This window comes from Labeo rohita, chromosome 15 (genome assembly GCF_022985175.1).
Source record: "Labeo rohita strain BAU-BD-2019 chromosome 15, IGBB_LRoh.1.0, whole genome shotgun sequence".
In the NCBI taxonomy this organism is placed as follows: Eukaryota; Metazoa; Chordata; class Actinopteri; order Cypriniformes; family Cyprinidae; genus Labeo; species Labeo rohita.
In genome coordinates this window covers 13,822,766-13,838,333 of record NC_066883.1, presented here as the reverse complement: position 1 = coordinate 13,838,333, position 15,568 = coordinate 13,822,766, and the positions used below count along the sequence as shown (strand labels likewise).

The window sequence follows — 15,568 nt, the reverse complement described above, 5'->3', positions numbered from 1 at the left end:
GTGTATAAAGCCCTATGGGACTGACCTGCAAAGGGATTTGCACTTTCAAAAAAGGTCAAAGCTTGAGTCTGGAAAACTGATTCTGAGTCAGCGCCATTAAATGAGTTTTAACCCAAGCCAATATTACATAAAACGAATCTATAAATTCTCCCTTTGCTCTCTTTTATCCTATTATTCGTCCCCTCGTCAAGCAAAAGCAACAGCTCGCACATGACACCACCAGTGAGTGGTGGTGAGAGTGAGAGTGGTTGCTGGGGTCGAACAAGGGTCGTGTGACTGAAGAGGTCAAAATCCTCATGACACGAGGGGTAAAATTATTAGTGTTGATTGTCTTACACTAAAGGCTTTGCCTGAGGCCAAATTCAGAACGCTAGCTATGCCAGGACATTTACTTAGACAGGCACAACTGCAATTAACCTTTCAAATTCACTCTATTCTCCCTCTTTTTTTGCCCATTTTTAGTTCACCCTTCTCAGGGCATCAACAAGATGGTAATTGATTGTGTTTAGCCTCATGCCAGTCCCAAACACATCCACTCTGTGTCAGTTTGAATGCCCAAATTGAAAACACGCCCAAGTCAGATGTCCTTTGAGGGAGAAAAGGCATTTGCGGTGAAATAATGTGTCTTTGCAGCAAACAGTGATTGTTGATTATGGAAACTTAACTTCCATGAATTGATTGAAACATCACTTTTCATTTAAGTGAAATTTAAAGTACATAATCAGTCAATTTCAAATTGCATTTGCACATTATCCCAAATCCTAAACCTCTTTGAGACAAGATTCTTATTTCTCCTGACTCTTCCTGACCGTTTAAGCACATCAGGATGTTAGAAGTTTCCTGTATTCCAATGAACTATTCAAAACTGAATGACTCTCATTCAAATGATTGCCTGCCCATTGTGTTGCAAATAGCCCAGCTCATGATGATTAACTGTGAGGAGTGATGCTTATAGAAGGAATTACGTGTCTGACATTTAGCTTTCGTCTTTGTTCTGGGTGGTTTAGTAAGGAACATGCAGTAGTTCTCATGCTGTGAAAATGCAGGAAGGCTGTTTTCAATCATTGAAAATCATAATAAAGTTGTAAAACATCCACAGCAGAGAATGAAATGTTGATCAAAGTGGGAAATATGAGAGAGAAAATTGAATGTAGTGATTTTTTTCCCCCCAAACTAATGGCAGTGGCAATAAATTCAATGAGAGATATAAGAAAAAATCTATAGCTTTAACCTTACTGCTATATGTCAACATCAAAATGGAAGGAAATTACAGTTGGGTGACATGTTGCTGTGTATCTGGTAGCTTTTTCAGGCTTCATGCCTCAGGGATTGATTTTTATTAAAACTAACACATTTTATAGAGGTGTACTATACAGATAAATATTCTGTTGATTTAGCTTGTCTAAGACCCAGTGTAGCATTTTTAAAATATGAAAATTTATTATAAAAAACTGAATTATTATGATCAGCTAAACAAAATCTAAATAGTTAATTGTAATATGTGACCACAAAAGCAGTCTTAAGTTGCTGGGGTATATTTGTAGCAATAGCCAAAAATACATTGTATGGGTCAAAATTATTGATTTTTGTTTTTGTTTTTTTTTAATGCCAAAAATAAATAGGAAATTAAGATCACGTTTCGTTAAGATATTTTGTAAAATTCCTACTGTAAGTATATCAAAAGCTTAATTTTTGATTAGTAATATGCATTAGTAAGAGCTTCATTTGAACTTTAAAGGTGATTTTCTCAATATTTAGATTTTTTTGCACCCTCAGGTTCCAGATTTTCAAATAGTCGTATCTTAGCCAAATATTGTCATATCCTAACAAACCATGCATCAATGGAAATAAAATAATGAATAAATAATGAAAATGTATATAATATATGAAAATAACACTAGCCTCAAAATGATTTATACAAATTCTAATATAAATATAAATATATATATGTATATATATAAATATATATATATATATATATATACACATATAATTTTCTTAAATACATAATGGTTTATTTTAGCTTGAGATTCTTCATTAAAATATGTTTTCAAATTTCCTCAAATGTTGTCTTGCAAAACATCTTGCAAAACGCACGAACATGCTAGCTAAATGAGATGTTGTACGTGATGACAAAATAACATATATACAGTACACTTTTTTTTCATATCAGAACTGTACATCATGATTTTCTGTACTACAATGTAACATCTTCACATTTTTCCACAAAACAAGTGTATTATATTAAATATTGTATACCATGTTCTCCTGAAAATGTGATTTATTTACTCCAGTGCCCATGCCTATTGATGTATCTTGAGTAAACATCAAGATCATTCCAGATCAAAGTGAGTGATCTCCGATGGCTAGACACTGTATTGATTGTAATGACAATATTGAACAACTTAAATGTACAGGTATTGAAAGAGTGATGATTACCAGCTGGGTGGAAATATTGATACTCTTAAAAAAGGCATTTACTATGTTTTATTTAGACAATGTCACCTTTGTGTTTAAATGTTTTTTTTTGTTTTTTTTTTTGTTGTTTTTTTTTGATGTGTTCTCATTAATTTGTTTCAGATGTTGAACTCTGTGTTGACTGATTATGATCACCTGATGATGTTTGTTGTTTTCTATATAATCACTAAAAGACAAAAAATCGTTAACCTGATGAAGGCAGTCAGCCGAAACATCTGTATACAGACCAGTCTTTGTCATTTTTGATTATACATACATTAGCCTTGACACCTAATTAGCTGGGAAAGCATGGTGAATGTACTGATTGTAATTTTTTGTATGAAATTTAGCTATCCCTAAGTTGTAGCGATTTCTAGATTTCCACCTCAGCCACACCACAATAATTTTTTTTTTTTTTTTTCTAAACATCCAAAAAAGCTCATATGAAGAAATACCCAATTGCAGCACTGAATTCAACAACTACTGTACCAGTGTTTTCCTTTTTTCCATATCTATATGTGGCGTGCATTAGTGTTCCAACCACGTTCATCACCAAACTGATTTTTCCAGAATTATCAGCAGTTCACAGACAGCTGGGGAAAAGAAGAATGATCTCAAAGAGAGATTAAAGACTGCGTTTTTATGAAGAGAATATGCCTGAAATATATGTCCCTGTGTGAATTTTAATCTAGAGAGAGGGTGAGGGCAAAAAAAGGAGGTAGGTCTCAGAAGGAGAACTGTGTCTCTTTTCAGTCTTAGTCCTACTGCGGTTGTGATAGAAGACAGAGTCACTCCCCCTTCTCTCTCCCTCTCTCTCTCTCCCTTTCTCTCTCTCAGCCCCCAAGCACCCCCTCCACCACAGACCATTGGGTTGGTGGTCTGCACCTCACTAACCACTCTCCTCCTGTGAGACAGTGGTAAATGACATCAGATAAACAGTACTGGATGGAAAACTGGGCACAGAGGATCATTTATGCATGTGGAAATTTGGAGATGAAGAATATCTCAACTGTGGAAGAACACTGAGGGGACATCAAAAATCATATCTTGCAATACATCAATCTTTTGTAGCAGGTATTCTTTCTACATCTTTTTGCATTTTCTCTCACAAACATTCACTTGCTTGTCATTCACATTGCATGTGCTGTAATTGGCATTAAAACACTTTTTAATTTATGTTTTCCACACATAATAGTATGCTGCATTGTTTAAAAAAGAATGAATTTGAATTTATTTGATTTGTATTCAGTTGTTTTAATCTTAACTACTAAAAATTTAAATTTCATCAGTCTACAAAATTGAATGCGTCTGTTTGTCTTGTTCTGACCATACGCTGTCTGGCAGCTTTACTGGCAGCTGATGGCATCATTAGATATCATTTTTCATGTAACACTGATAATAGTGTTTTTATTTATACTTTATCACTGTTTAAAAAGATGGCATATTTGGAACACACTGTATCCTAGTGCAAATCATAATTTATGCAAAACTAGAATTAATGAATTTATTAGTTATTAATTGCATTTACATGTGATACTTGTTATCGTCATAATTACTTTTTGGCCTCATATCTGCTGAGCATGTGCTATGATTGCTACTGTAATCATACATTCATGTAATCACACATTGTGAAATTCCATGTAATGGAGTTTAATATATACTCAGGAAGTAATTATAGAGTCATCAAATGCTCATTTTCCCCCATTCATAAAGCCTGATAACCAGTAGCTCCTTGTGAATTACCTTTGCCAGACAACTTGGCTTTAAATAAAGTAAATACTTTAGGAGTTCCTTCTATACAATACTAAATAATAACACTGTAATTAGACTTTATGACTCACCTTGGGGAAAAAAAAAAGTCTGCTTCAGTGATTAATTGGATCTGTGAAACGCAGCCTTTCTGCTGTGTGCTTAAAGGGTGCTCAAGTCTCATCAAGGCAGAAGGAGAAAGACTCTTTAAAAGGGGTTCCATCAAAAGCATGGCAACAGCGTTTCCATGTGCCAATCTCACACTGAGTTTATCTCTAACAGCTGAGTGAGTGTGTACCTGTGTCTTTGTTGTTCATGAATGTTTTTTTGTTACAGGTTGAAATGAATCCTCTTCTGGAACAAGTTTTTGCGGGACTCAACGCAACCCTTGGAGCTTCGAATCGGACAGACCCCCTGGATAAATTTTCGGGAACCCAGCTGCTATTGCGCTTCAAACCTTTGTTTATTCCACTCTACACCTTGGTTGTTGTTGTGGCTGGTGTCGGGAACAGTTTCCTTCTTGCCTGCATTCTGGCGGATAAGAAGCTGCACAATGCCACCAATTTCTTCATCGGCAACCTGGCAGCTGGCGACTTGTTGATGTGTCTGAGCTGTGTGCCGCTGACAGCGTCGTATGCTTTCGATGCACGTGGCTGGGCATTTGGCCGTCCGATGTGCCATCTTATTCCTTTGCTGCAAGGTGCAACGGTATTTGCCTCTGTATTATCCCTCACCGCCATTGCCATGGACCGTTACGTCGTGGTGGCATACCCTGTGCGGAGGCGTATCTCAGTCTGGGGCTGTGGCGCAGTGGCATTGGGTGTCTGGGCAGTTTCGTTAGCCCTCGCCGCTCCTCCATCCCTCCACACTCGCTACGTGGACCTACGACCCAGTGGAATGGAGCTGGTGGTATGCGAGGAGTTCTGGCTGGGAGCCGAACGACAGCGCCTACTCTACTCCTGCTTCTTCTTGCTGGCATCCTACATGATCCCCCTGCTGTCTGTAAGCATCTCCTACTGTGCCATCAGCGTGCACCTCCGCAAGCACACGTTGCCTGGCGAGCCGTCCCATAGCCAGCAGCGATGGAGCAAGCAGCGCCGCAAGACTTTCTCCCTTCTGGTGGCTTCTGTCCTCGCCTTTGCCCTTTGTTGGCTCCCGCTGCAAGTCCTCAATCTCCTATTGGATCTAGACTCAGACTTCCAGATTGTGGACAAGCGCTACCTCAACGTGCTGCAGGTCAGCTGCCATCTGATAGCCATGAGCTCAGCCTGCTACAACCCCTTCATCTACGCCTCGCTGCACAGCAAGGTCCGCATGCACCTGCGGGGTTACCTGTGCCCTTGCAGACGTAGTGGACAGGAGCTGCTATCTCGCTGCGCCTCCCGCAACCCTGCCACCTGCTTGACGCTCATCTCTGAGGTAGCTGTGAAGGAGAGCCAATCCCCTGAGAGCCCCGTTCCCGACAGCTGCCTCTGAAGATCCGCAGCACATCAGCACAGACTAATCAGAAGGAGCACTCAGACATTAAGGGGGTTTCGCAGCACTGGAGTGGTATTCCAGCCAATATTCGATGTTCTTATATGAGAACTAAGGCTTTTTTGTTGGTAGGCTTTTCTTTCATGAGGACTAAAGAGAATACTCAGGCTCTCAGCTTTGTTTTGATGTTTCTGTGGACATTAGTGATCCAGGCTCATGATTCCCTCTTTGACCTTGAATGAAAACCCCTGATACTAAACAGAAATTTACAATGCAGCTTTTACGGGAGGAGTTTGTTTTGTCTGTTTGGGAATACCCTGTCCTTGAACCCACTACAACTAGCTGACAGCTCTTTTTCACACCCTTCTTTCTTTCCACTATTAGCAGGGAAATCAGATGTTTCGGCTGAGGTAATTCTGTCCCATCACCTCTAACCCTGCAATATCTTCACTTTCACAATTAGCGGTTAATGCTGTTTCTTTAGCTGTCACCCATACCAGAAAACAAATGATGCAGAACATCCTATAAACCCTCTCAGCCTCACAAGTCTCTATGGATCACTGCTCGTCTGATATAGATCACTGTTCTGAAACTCGCCCTCAGAGCCTCTCACTCTCAAGTCCAGACTCTCTCAAGAGGGCTCCAGCAATCGGAGTTCAATCAAATGACAGCCTTTCGCCTCTGGTAATGGTCTGCATGCCCTGCTTTAAGACACATACGAGGTAGCTCGCACTGGAACACTTCTACATTTCTGAAGATAGGCATAGTTCCATAAAATGTTCAAGAGAGTGAGCCTGACCTTTTATAAGTGGCAAGAGCTAAAGTAATGATAATTTCACAGGAGCAAGTGCCAGTTGTTTTGCTATTACATGGTTTTGCCATTTCCCTCTGAGATTTGTGTGAATTGATGTTTCATTTTGACAGCTCTCTGGAGGTGTGAGATAGACTTAATTAGATGATCTACAATGCATTCACACTACACTACATTACTCACCAAGTCAACCATTTCTCAGATGGATAAACAAGAGTATATGGCCCAAAAGATTTATGGAAATTAATGGTAGAATGTCAGTGTGTGTGTGTTTGTGTGACAGAAACAAAGCCATACTATTAATGGTTTTCTTTTGTGCTGGGTGCACACTGTGCACATTTTTCATATCCTTTACGATAGTTGCTTGTCAGATTATACGATGTGACCCCAGTGAGGTCTTGAGTAAAATCCAAAGCAGACTATGCAACATCAAATATCTTCTGACCTTGTCCCTGTCAGTTCTTACATCTTTATTTGTATGTTCAATTGAAGTTAAACGTCACAAACCAAAGCATCTCCTTGTGTAAAGATGTAAGGTTTTGCCTTGGAAAAAATTCCCAGTATGGGAAAGTAATGTTAAATAAGTAGCATTGAATTTATTTTGCATGTAATATAGTTAAACATTTTTTAACTGGTAGATTTTAATCTGACTCATACACATCTGTCATCAGTGGATGTTCTCTAATTAATTCTTAATTAGACTTCCATTGTAGCTGCAATTACATTGTAGGACACAATATTCTGAACACTATCAGAACTTCACTAGAAGCTAAGATTAATCTCAAATGTAATCAGTTGGAGCATTTTACAAAGACGTCAACAGTAAAAATAAATGTATGACCTCTGATAAAATCACATAGTGTGCACTCAGCTTTAGACGTGAATTACTGTACAACAGCCACAGCTTCCCACACATGCATACAGTCTTGTAGTTTTCTGGCTGCCTTGCTGATTCTATGCTACAACAGTGTGGTTCCAACCTATGTGTCACTACGGGCAACATTTTGCAGTTGTGTTACCTTGTAAATGTTTGAGTAAAATGCAACACTTTTACCAGTGTTTAAAAGAGTCTTGTCGTTTATTAGAATGTGTATCTAATATAATCATACTGTATATATCACAACACACAAGATGTTTGCACACAGTAACAAAAGTCACATGAACGCAAGCACAAGCAATTTTGTAATTACAAACACGGTCACAGTGTGTAGAGAATGAAGCAGAAGTTGGTACAATTATGTCAGACAAGATACGCCTGCGAATGGCTTTGCATGCTAATTATCACATCTAGCCACCAACGCTGATTGCTAGCCCAGCACAGGGCCACCAAGAACAAGAAGGCCAATGCACGCAGGGAAAAAATGAACCTAGCCGATGATCCCCAAGGGTTCCTTAATAAGAACTTGCGTATTCCCTACAGTCGACATGTCTGGACCACCTATCTTCATACAGTGGGTCTTTTTGCATAGGGAACACAGTAGCAATGATGCTAATAGCATGATTCATAATAGATGACAAATAGACCCCAGAACCTTGTTGAAACTGTGAGAGGCAGCAACAGTTTGTTACCCCATGTTGAGTATTATGAGTAAGCATGTAGTCACAGCTAACATTTCACACGTGGATGTCTTTGGAAAATCTGAGGACATTTGCAATATTGTTGAGATTTCTTCTAAAACTCTAGAGGAAAATTTCCATCTCCTCTCCATGGAATCTCATCGTTGATTCAAAGAAATTATTGAGATGTTAAAGGGATGTCATTCCTGACCGTTCTTTTCTATGCCAGTACTCAGACATGATATATCAATATCTGCTAAATATAGCACGAGGTACATAGCACATCATTGGCCAACCTTTTTATCCGACAAAATAGACTATTTTACTTTCCCGCAGAATGTATTAGGAAAATCAGTGAAGTGAGAGTGTGGGTCTAATGATGTCATTAAGCTTAGAACAGCTTTGCAAAGGAAGAATGCTGCAGACTTGAAGATGCAGATATTACGATGTGGTGGAAACAAACACGTTCTCAAGGCCAGCACCAGAAGGTCTCATAAAGAGCAGCTGTTGTTATTGGTTCCAATGTCAAACACATCTGGCTGCTTAAGATTCAATTGGAACAAAATCAGCCAGGCTAGAGGGGGAGGAAAGAGTGAAATTTCATGTCCTTATTTCAAAAAAACGTATCAGGTTTTAGATTTGTGCTATTTTCTGACCACCTCTTGACTTAACAAGGACCCTAAAGTGGTTCTCAAAGACACAAACAAGCTTTGTTCGGACCTCAAGATGAAGGAAAACAAAGAAAAATGAAGCTCAGAGATCAAAAGAGCTCAGCTTTTGTGTGCAGGTCAGGAGTTGTGTCTTTTTTAGAAAATTTAACTCATTAGCGGGTTCATTTATTGCAAATCATTTGAAAGGACAAGCATCACCTTTTGTATAAATGAAAGGCAGCATGGAGCAGCATTAATTCTGCAGAGGAGGTAAAAGGCAATTAGGACCCGTGGAATAGATCGAAAAATAATTTGATTTGTCACATGATTAAAATAGATGAAAAACTTTTTTTTTTTTCATAAAATACTGTAAAGCTGTCTATACATGTTTCTCAATCCCATTTGTTTTGCAAAACAGTAGAGATAAGGTATCCAACTCAGTGTTAGCTTCACTGTATATCATTCTGGAATTGTTCTTTTAAAATATTTTGAAATAACTGCAAAACTACATTTTACTGCAGAAGCCAATGCATTTTGAATGTTTCTGCATGAAGTTACAGTAGTGGTGCCATTTGAAGCTCTCTGAATTTTTTTTTTTTTTTTTTTTTTTTTTTTTTTTTTTTACGTTATTAACAAAGTAATTATGGGTTCTACAAGGACATGAAAGCATTTTATAAGCCAAGATCTCATCAGTATGATAATTCCGACATGGTGTGAACACATCTTTACATCCTCACAGAGGCTGTATATGCTAATGATTTTTCTGTTGATTAATTGCCATGTCGTCTAATCATCTAATCGTCTAATCGTCAAAAGTCAAGTGTGTGATTTCTTTAACTCACTAGGTTGACCAAACGGAAAATGCGTGAACAATAGACGCTTTCTGGTCTCAGCCTCAGACATCATGCCAACAGACCGTTGGCTGAACGTCTAATGCGTATGACACTCAAAATTGGAAACACTTCAGAAGTATCGAAGTCCTGGATTGGTTTAAATATACTAAGGGATTTCTGGGAAATGTGTGTGTTGCATTCTTTAACATTCCACCTGGAGACAAAGATGCCATGATCCAAACCCCCTCATGGATGAACAATGCTGTCGTGTTTGCAACTGTGATAATGAATGCTTATCAAGGTAAACAAAATGATAAATTTTTAAAAGTATGTGAAATATGCTACCTGATCTCATGACGAAAACATACCTGTGGGAACTTTTTCGCAAGACACGAAATACATAGGGGTGAGCGAGGCACAAACTAACGTGGGGTTAGTTGTAACACGAGTGGTTTAAATATTTCCACACACGCTAGCGTAACCAAATTAATGTGTTTACTAGTTGCCATAGCAACACTATACAGAGAAAAAAGTGTGCCAAAATTCAAAAGCCTTTTGATGATATCGCTGAATACTTATTTTACAACAGTAAAAGTACATTTCTGACTGAAGTTTTTCATCTCAGTTTTTAGTATTCATTTAAAATGAGACAAATCTGCTATTATTTTAATCTCCAATCTGTTGTTTATCAGTTTAGATAGTTTATTAATGCTTGGCAAGCCAGCAGTTATGATTGCTGATCCATTGCTGCTGAAAATCCAACATTGCTGGTCACCAGCATAAGGTATGTTTGGCACACTGGGACCAGCATGGGATTCTGGTTGCTGGTTTTAATGGTCCCCAGCATGGGACGCTGGTTGCTGGTTTGCAGTTGTGCTGGTAGACCAGCATAAGGTATGATTTGCATGTTGGGACCAGCTTGGGATCCTGGTGTGCTGGTGGACCAGCATTTTGTTGACTTTTGGGAGCTTGTATGATCCCAGCAAGACAACAACAAAACTTGTGTATGTATTACATATTACGTTTCTTTTGAAATTGGTTTGTGTTTGTAGTTTTTTAATTTCAATAAATTATTTAATAAAGAAAAACATGTTCCTGGTCACATGTTTACACAGTAAAATCCCCAGTGTTACACATGGTTGCGTCTATAGAGATTAAAAAGTAACACTGAAGCAGTGTTGTAGTTAGTGAAATAAAGTAGATTCAATCTAAACGTGATGACTGAGCATTAGTGAAGAGTGAGAGAAAAGAGAAAAAAGTAAAGAGGTGAGCAGAAACACATCAGCTACTTATAGCAACACAGCCTTAGATGAAATCAGTCATCGGAGGACGGGCAACAACTGCAAAAACAGAATTACTACATTCACTTATTATTTTTCTCATATGGTACATGTACAAAGGTTGCTGAAGTCTATTACCATTATGGTAATTAGTGAGTTAATTCTTTGGCTGAATGAACTCTATTTCAGCAGTTGCACATAGAAAGTGCACGCTATCACTATTTTCAATATTATTTCATGGTCTTCACTGCACTGACATAACCTTTACTATGTGTACTTTTTAAAGTCAGTGACTGACAGCTGTACTTGGACATATGTGACTTCCCAGATAAGTATGACCTTATTTAAATACAACAGCTTTCAGTTTTGAACTTTCATTATCAAGATTTTAACTGTCCCGTTGAAAGAGCTCTTCTCATAACCCCTGTTATTCAACAAACCGCTTATGATTAAGATTATATTAGGCATTGCTTTGGTTTTCATATCTCTAAATTAATTTGTTATGCAATGTCAAGCTCATTTTAACCGATTTGTGTACAGATCTTGTGAAAAAGGAGACAATTCTTTTGAACCTTTGAAACGTTTTACCAGTTTACCAGTGACATTAATTAATAATGTAATCATAAGATTAAATTAAAATTTTCAGTTCTACTTTCAGCAGAGGGAGCAGTTTTGATATAAGTCAATAAATCATGTTTTAACCTTATATTGTTTTTCTGTTGCATCTGTTGTTGAATAGAGAAATATGCAAGCAAAAACTTTGTTTGTCCCTAAAACACTACATGCATACAGACAACTGGCCTACTGACACTCAACCCTGCAAGACCATGCTGGTGAACCAACATCACCATCTCCATTTGGCTTGAGAACAGCATGAATATGCTGGTCTACCAGCTAGACCAGCACTATACCAGCATAAACCAGCCTAGACCAGCACTATACCAGCACTGACCAGCATAAACTAGCACGGACCAGCACTATACCACCACAAACCAGCCTAGCTTGGAATTCATGCTGGTTTATGCTGGATTTTCAGCAGGGATATGCTTTGCCTAACGTAACAAGCTTGCTCGGTAGCTCAGTTGACACAGAATTGGATTTAAGGTGAAAAACATGACTTACGATGAAAGAGCTGAAAAATTAAAAAACAAGCTAAAATGGCATGCTTAAGACTGTGATTTTACGTCGTCTTGCAAAAAAGTTCCCACAGGTATGTTTTGCATGAAATCATGTTGTAAATATGTACATTTCACGGCACAGACTTTTTAAAATGCGGCACAAAACAAAACATGATTGGTCATATGTCCTCTTGGGCGGTCCTTGGCCATTCAAATTGGCCAAGTTCCCAAAAACTTCTGCTGTCAGTTGCTTTCAAACCTTCTATTGGTTGGACAAACAGATAATCCTGCACCAAATTCATGCCACTGGTTGAGCCAAAGTTGGCAGCTGTCATCATGCAGTTGTCCCTGTAAACTAAAGTATGTATTTTTAATATTATATTATAACAATTTATTTCACAACATTGAAGAAATGACACTTTTCCTTCAAGTAACACAAATGCATTTGAATCTAGCATCCTAAAAACTGTACAAAAGAACTGTGCATCCAACCATGAAGTAAATAATTCTTTCATTCATAAATTCAATCTCCCGTGCATTCATTGCAAACCAAAAGAAAATTACACTTAACTTTACACTCTTTTAACCATTAAAAAAAAACCTACTCTAGGACCAGTACTACAACATGTTCGAACAGCTGAAGTGTAAGTGAGCATTGCAGGGGTGAAATGGTGCTTCAGGGAAACCATAGCAACCATTTTAAGTTGCCACTCAAGTAATATTCATTTAGATTGTTCCCATTTGGCAGCGCACTGTTGTAGTCTTCTTCCTTTCACTTTATTCCTCTGGGGAACTGCACAAAGTACAAATCCTTATGGCAGCTGCCATAACAACAGTGATGAGAATAACATCAAACAGAAATGTATTAGTGATGGGCTTAAAAACACAAGATAGAACATCTTTCAATTTTATTACCCCTCACACGTATAAATTTTTGCCATGGATTTCATTGCCATTTCAATTTTGTCTATTGCAGCTAAGCTGTGAGCCCTCTTAGGCTTAATGGGAAATGCAATCAGGGTAGTCAGCTAGTTACGATGCACTTATTTTACAAAAATTTCAAGTGTTTGCCCCACATTTCCCAAGGTAAACCATGCAGGGATTTGCATAAATTTGCATTTGCCGTTCAGAAGAGGAAACAACAATGAATGAGACAAATGCACCAGACACTGCTGTATTTCCACAGCTTTAAAAAAAATGGCATAAACTGGAACAGCTATCAGCTGCTAATCTGTATTCATTTTGTTTAAAAAAAAAAAAAAAAAAATCATAGCTTTAGTCGTACAGCTGTAGGCCTATACATGTGAACCACTTTAATTTTCCTGGTGTGTGATATGAAATTGCATTATTATCAAGTAATTACCGGAGAGATGATTATGTGGCTTTGCCGTTTGGACATTTTTTAAACGATCAGGGGCTTTTAGCATTCTGTGTACCCTGTATGTTCAATAAATAAGTAAGGACAGGAAAAATTCTAATCAATAGCGCTCTCAGGAAGAGAAATGAACAGAGGTCTTGCTTATAAATAAGCCCCTCTGTCTTGGTATCTCATTTCGTTCACATTTAAATACACTGTGAATAAAGACACATCCGTCATGCACAGTGAACTTGCCCCAAGTGAATTTTTAAATATCGTACATTGAGATCTTACATTTAAAGAGCTGTCTTAGCCATACTGTACAAAAGGATACATGATAATCACTGCCTGCCATGAGCAATAGAAATTTTGTTTGTTGGAATAAAATTAGCCACCAAAATCTTCAAAAAGATAGTCCACCAGGACCATCTCCACAGAAAAGAAATGCATACAGGTTTAGAACAATATTATGATGACAGAATTATCCTTTTTTTGGATGAACTATCCCTTTAATAGTCTGAAGTCTTCCATATCTCCATGTTTTATACATGGTGCATCAGTGATATACTTCATCACAAGACAGAAAACTCATATGATACTGATTGGTTTAATGGGAACAGCTTGCTGCCTTTTACCAAGAGCTCATGCTGTGTTTCTTTGAGGCAGAGTGTACATGCCTCACGTTGCATGTCCATTTTTCTTCTACCTGCCAGAAATAGGTGTCACAGGGTCAACTATTACCAAATAGCAGAGAAAAATCCTTCTGGAAAAGCTGGAATGGAATGAAAAAGCTCCTGTGGCAAAGAGTCAATGTAAGATATGTTGGTTTGCCCTTGTGTTTTTGGGTTTTTTTTGTACGCAGGAAAATCTGCTCCATTTTCTGTAAGTAGACTATTTGTCTGTTATGTTTTATGACGGTTTCTTATCTATGACAGTGACTCTTAGTCATTTAACCTGAGCTTTTGACAAATTTTTCAATGGATAATAATATAAATGTTGGTCTATTCTCACAAAGCCGCTGTATATGATATATAGTTCGATAACCACGTCTGAGACACTTTTTGTTTGGTAAGTTTTAAAGTTTGGAAAGCCCAGATTCACTTTCTTTGTAAAGAAAGGAGCAAGCCAGAACATTCAGCCTCGCATTTCCTTTTGTGTTCTGTAGAGGATAGAAAATCAAAGAGGTTTGGAGCTACATAGGGGTGAGTGCATGAAATATTTCTTCAACCCCTTTCTTTTTTGCTCCTTGAACCAATATTTGCAGGGACAAAAGAAACAGTCAAATGTGTTCTTCCAATTATCAGATTCTATTATGAATGTTATTATAATAATACTTTCTTTTTCTTTTTCATTTTGACTAAATAGAGTGCTCAGACCGGAAGACTTGTTTCATGCTAGAGATTATTTTTAGTAAGAAACATGATCATAGAAATAAGCAAGTGGCTCTGAAATTCCCAGAAATCATTTTTTACGGAACATTATGTTCAGAGATCTTGTGTTACTAATTTTGCAAGCTTTCCACAAAAAGCAGGGCAAGAAGCTAAATATGTCAACAGCTTTAACCCTTTTTTTAAAAGTCTGTCTGCAATATTTAGACCTGTCACTGTCTGCTAAATGTGGTTAAGCTAAATTCAACAATCAGTATAATCAAAATATACAGTTGAGGTCAAAAGTTTAGAATCTGTAGCACTGACCTAAATAAGATATTTCACATAAAAGACATTTACATATAGTCCAAAAGAGAAAATAATACTTGAATTTATAAAAATGACCCCATTCAAAAGTGTTGAACTTTTTTCTTAATACTGTGTTGTTACCTGAATGATCCACAGCTGTGTTTTGTTTTTGTTTTTTTTTTTTTTTTTAGTGATAGTTGTTCATGAGTCCCTTGTTTGTCCTGCTGTTCTTTGGTTTTTTAAGAATGTTTGTGAATTTGTACCCTTTTCAACAATGACTATATGATTTTGAGATCCATCTTTTCATACTGAGGACAACTGAGGGACTCGCAGCAAACACAGAAGATTCAGTGCTTTAGAATTAAAAGTGATGCATTAAGAGCCAGGGGTGAAAACTTTTGAACAGAATGCATATGTGTACATTTTTCTTATTTTGCCTAAATATCTTCTTTTTTTCCATTTAATAAGAAGCTACAGAAGATACTTATATGTTTCCCAGAAGACAAAATAAGTTAAATGTACCCTGATCTTCAAATTCAAAAAAGTTTTCATTCCCAGTTTTCATTCTTAATACATCATTTTTCCTTCTGGAGCATCAGTGAGC

The 15,568-nt window shown here is 37.6% G+C and overlaps 1 protein-coding gene across 1 annotated transcript; it reads left to right on the top strand.

Moving 5' to 3' along the window:
* Window positions 1-3,347: 3,347 nt before the first annotated feature.
* Window positions 3,348-7,533, top strand: si:dkey-202l22.3 (7 transmembrane receptor domain-containing protein). Its single transcript, XM_051128762.1, has 2 exons — window positions 3,348-3,531; window positions 4,543-7,533. The coding sequence occupies exon 2, from the start codon at window positions 4,549-4,551 to the stop codon at window positions 5,680-5,682; it is 1,134 nt and encodes a 377-aa protein (XP_050984719.1). The 5' UTR covers window positions 3,348-3,531; window positions 4,543-4,548; the 3' UTR covers window positions 5,683-7,533.
* The last annotated feature ends 8,035 nt before the right edge of the window (window positions 7,534-15,568 follow it).

Excerpts from the sequence above, each read along its gene's own strand:
- si:dkey-202l22.3 (XM_051128762.1), top strand. The coding sequence starts at position 4,549 with ATGAATCCTCTTCTGGAACAAGTTTTTGCGGGACTCAACGCAACCCTT.